Raw genomic sequence first — 3,933 nt, 5'->3', positions numbered from 1 at the left:
GCCCCCTTGCCCAGGTCTGCCCTGCTCGTCCAGCTGGCCACGGCTAGGCCTCGACCCATCAAGGCCAGGCCCCTGGACTGGAGGGTGCAGTCCAAGGACTGGCCCCACGCCGGCCGCCCGGCCCATGAGCTGCGCTACAGCATCTACAGAGACCTGTGGGAGCGAGGCTTCTTCCTCAGCGCGGCTGGCAAGTTCGGGGGCGACTTCCTGGTCTATCCTGGTGAGTTTGGCCCGGGGCCTCTGGTTGCTGGCCCTTTCTTCACAGGCCCACCACAATTCTGCATTTTTCTTTTTTTTGGTCTCATTTTCTCAGCGTCTGAAACACATGGAAGGACAGGAGACAATTGGGACCCCCAAGCTTATTTGGAGGACAGGATAGTAAATTTTATTAATACTTTCATCTAGAAGTTTCACTTAAAAATACTTAGATAGGTATATCAAACATATAAGAAATATTAATTGCAGGATTTTTTTACAGTATTCAAAAGTTAGATAATAATCAGGATGATGATTAATAAGCTAGTGGTTAAACATCACTGGTAGCTGTCAGAGAAGCACCATTAGTTGTCAGACTGATATAGGTCCATGTATATTTATTGTAAAAATGACTAAAGGGAGTGCGCTGGCCTGGAGGCTCAGCTGGTTGGAGCATCCTCCCAATGAGCTATGGTTGTGGGTTTGATCCGGGATCAGGGCACATAACATGAGTCAACCAATGAATACATGGATGTGTGGAATGACAGGTCGATGCCTCTCTCTGTAAAAAAAAAAAAAAAAAAAAATCAATAAAAATGACCAAAGAGAGAAAAAAGGAATAGCTTATAGAAAACATGTTTAGTAAAAAGTAATTCACGTTTTATATTGTTATACAGTTATATACACATTATTTAAGTAGCTGTAAAGATTGTGGCTCTAGTGAAAGACTATGAAAATAACTTAGAATAAAATGGAGCACCAAATAGACTAAGAATCCTTTCAAGAAAGTAGAAAAGGCATGAAAGGATGTACTCCAGCCCAACTACAGTGGTTACCTCTGGAAGGGAATTTGCATCAGGTATAGGTAAAGGGACTTGATGAATCACTTAATTTTTGAGTTTGTAGTAAGGGTACCTCTATTATTTAACTAAAAATTTAAAAAAATTAGGCCCTGGCTGTGTAGTTCAGTTGGTTAGAGCACTGTCCCAATACTCCAAGGTTTTTGGGGTCAGGGTACATACAAGAATCAATCAATCAATCAATCAATCAATGCATAAATAAGAAGGACAACAAATCTTAATCTCTCTCTCTCAAATCAATCAATAAATGAAAATATTAAAAAATAAATAAAAAGTTAAAGAAATAAGTCTGCAAAATATCACCCTTTTTGTTCCCCCTAAGAACATGAAAAGATATATAACTTTCTGATAAAGTAGTCAGAGCTCAGCTATTGATTGGAGACTGTCCACTAAGTCTTCCGCAGCTGAGGGGAGAGTCTTAGCACTAGGTGATGTACGTAGGTAGATTTTAGTGCCGCTGTACTTTTTATTTTTCATTTTAATTAAACTTACTGGGGTGACATTGGTTGACATGATCACATAGGTCTCAGGTATGGTTTCTATGTTACAAGATCTATATTTCACCGTGTGCCCACCACCCAAGTCAAATCTTCTGCCATCACATATATTAGGACCCTCTCCTCCCTCAGCTGTACTTCTATACTTTTCGAGAAGATGAATACCTGAGTCTAAGGATATTTGTGGCTTTTTAATAATTTTTTAATCATTTATTATTTTTTTGTTAATCCTCACCCGAGGATATTTTTCCATTGATTTTTAGAGGGAGTGGAAGGGTGGGGGAGAGAGTATCACTGGGGCCAGGGATTGAGCCTGCAACCAAGGTATGTGCCCTCGACTGGAATTGAATCCAGGATTCTTCAGTCTGTGGGCTGACACTCTATCCACCGAGTCAAACCAGCTAGGGCTGATTTTTTTATTTTAGAGAGAGTGGGAAGGAGTGAGGGGTGAGACAGAGACAGAGAAAGAGAGAAACAAAGAAATCACTGTGAGAGAGACATTGATTGGTTGCCTCCCGCATGCACCCTGACCAGGGTTGGGGATCAAACCTGCAACCAGGTATGTGCCCTTGCCAGGTAATTGAACCTGAGACTCTTTAGTGGTGCACAGGCCAGTGCTCTAACCATTGAACACACCAGCCAGGGTGTTATTTTTTAATCTTTAAAATTTATTTTAGAGAGAGGAAGGGAAAGAGAGAGAGAGAGTGAGAGAGAAGAAACAAACAGCCCAAGCCGGTTTGGCTCAGTGGATAGAGCGTAGGCCTGCAGACTGAAGGATTCCGGTCAAGGGCACGTACCTTGGTTGCAGGCTCCTCCCATGCAGGAGGCAACCAATTGACACCGATGTTTCTCACTGTCTCCCTCTCTCTTCCACTCTCCCTAAAAAAATCAATGGAAAAATATCTCCTGGTGAGCATTAACAAAAGAAAAACAAAAACAAACAAACACATCAATGAGAGAGAAACATTGATCTGCTGCCCCCCATATGTGCCCTGACTGGAATCAAACCCTCCACCTTTTGATATATGGGATTATGCTCCAGCCAACTGAGCCACACCAGCCAGGGCTAAGGGTATCTATTTTAAAAATACTCACAGTGGCCCTAACCGGTTTGGCTCAGTGGCTAGAGCGTCAGCCTGTGGACTGAAGGGTCCCAGGTTCGATTCCGGTCAAGGCATGTACCTTGGTTGTGGGCACATCCCAGTAGGGAGTGTGCAGGAGGCAGCTGATTGATGTTTCTCTCTCATTGATGTTTCTAACTCTCTATCCCTCTCCCTTCCTCTCTGTAAAAAAATCAATAAGATATTTTTTTAAAAAAAAGATAATAAAAATACTCACAGTGGCCCTAGCTGGTGTTTCTCAGTGGTTAGAGCATCAGCTGCACACCAAAGGGTCTCGAGGACAAGTACTGGGTTTTGGGTTCAATCCCCAGGTTGGGGTGTGTGTTGGAGGCCCCCCCCCCCCTCCACTCCTTCTGAAAAGCAATGGAAAAAATAGCCTCAGGTGAGGATAAAAAAAAAAAGTGTTTGCTAAAAGGATTCCCTGCCTCCTGTCGGCAGGCAGTCCGGTGTCTCCCACTGGAAACCGCTGCATGCCTCTCTTCCTCACCCAGGTGACCCGCTCCGCTTCCATGCCCACTACATCGCCCAGTGCTGGGCTCCTGGGGACCCCATCCCACTCCAGGACCTGGTGTCTGCCGGCCGCCTGGGAACCAGCGTCAGAAAGACGCTGCTCCTCTGTTCTCCGCAGCCTGATGGTAAGGTGGTCTACACCTCCCTGCAGTGGGCCAGCCTGCAGTGAACTCCAGAGACTTACAGGGCGTGGCTGTGTCTGGGGCGAGAGCCTTTCTACATGGTCCCAAGTTCATCTCTGTGTGGGAGACTAGAACACCTTCCTACCTCTGCCTACGGCTAGTTTTTGATTCCAGATTTATAAACACTACATCCTCCTTGTGTCCCTCCATGTTTCAAAGCACTTACTGGCTGTGTTGTTTTTGTAGTTACTTATTTCCAAACTGTGAGCTTCTTGAGAGTGAAGACTCGGTTTGATTCATCTCTGTTTTCTACAGGGCTCAGGTCCCAAGAGATCTCAATAAACTTGTTGAATAAATGTGGAGTTTGTGATTTGGATCCTTAGGACAGTCCTGGGAAGTGTGGCCATTTGCATCTGCTTTTACATGAGCAAAAGTCTGGAGGAGGGGAAATGACTTGCCCAAAGGCACACAGCTAGTAAGTAACAGGGCTGGGTTTTAAAACCTGGTCTTTCTGACTCTGAACAAAGTCTGAGCTATTTCCACTGTGTTAAACTTCCTTTTGAAAATATTTTAATGAAACATTTCACATGCATCCTATATAATAAAACCCCAATATGCAAATTGACCA

General features: G+C 44.2%; 1 protein-coding gene across 1 annotated transcript; it reads left to right on the top strand.

Annotated features, from left to right (window-relative positions):
- Positions 1 to 6: 6 nt before the first annotated feature.
- Positions 7 to 3,661, top strand: TSEN34 (TSEN34 tRNA splicing endonuclease subunit; the record flags this gene model as incomplete). Its single annotated transcript, XM_005879959.2, has 2 exons — positions 7 to 220; positions 3,165 to 3,661. Coding segments are annotated over 2 exons (402 nt in total), but the record flags the coding sequence as incomplete, so codon positions are not given.
- Between the last annotated feature and the right edge of the window lie 272 nt (positions 3,662 to 3,933).

The sequence above is a fragment of the Myotis brandtii genome, unplaced genomic scaffold (assembly GCF_000412655.1).
Source record: "Myotis brandtii unplaced genomic scaffold, ASM41265v1 scaffold619, whole genome shotgun sequence".
Taxonomy (NCBI): domain Eukaryota; kingdom Metazoa; phylum Chordata; class Mammalia; order Chiroptera; family Vespertilionidae; genus Myotis; species Myotis brandtii.
This window is presented reverse-complemented; position numbering and strand designations above follow the sequence as displayed.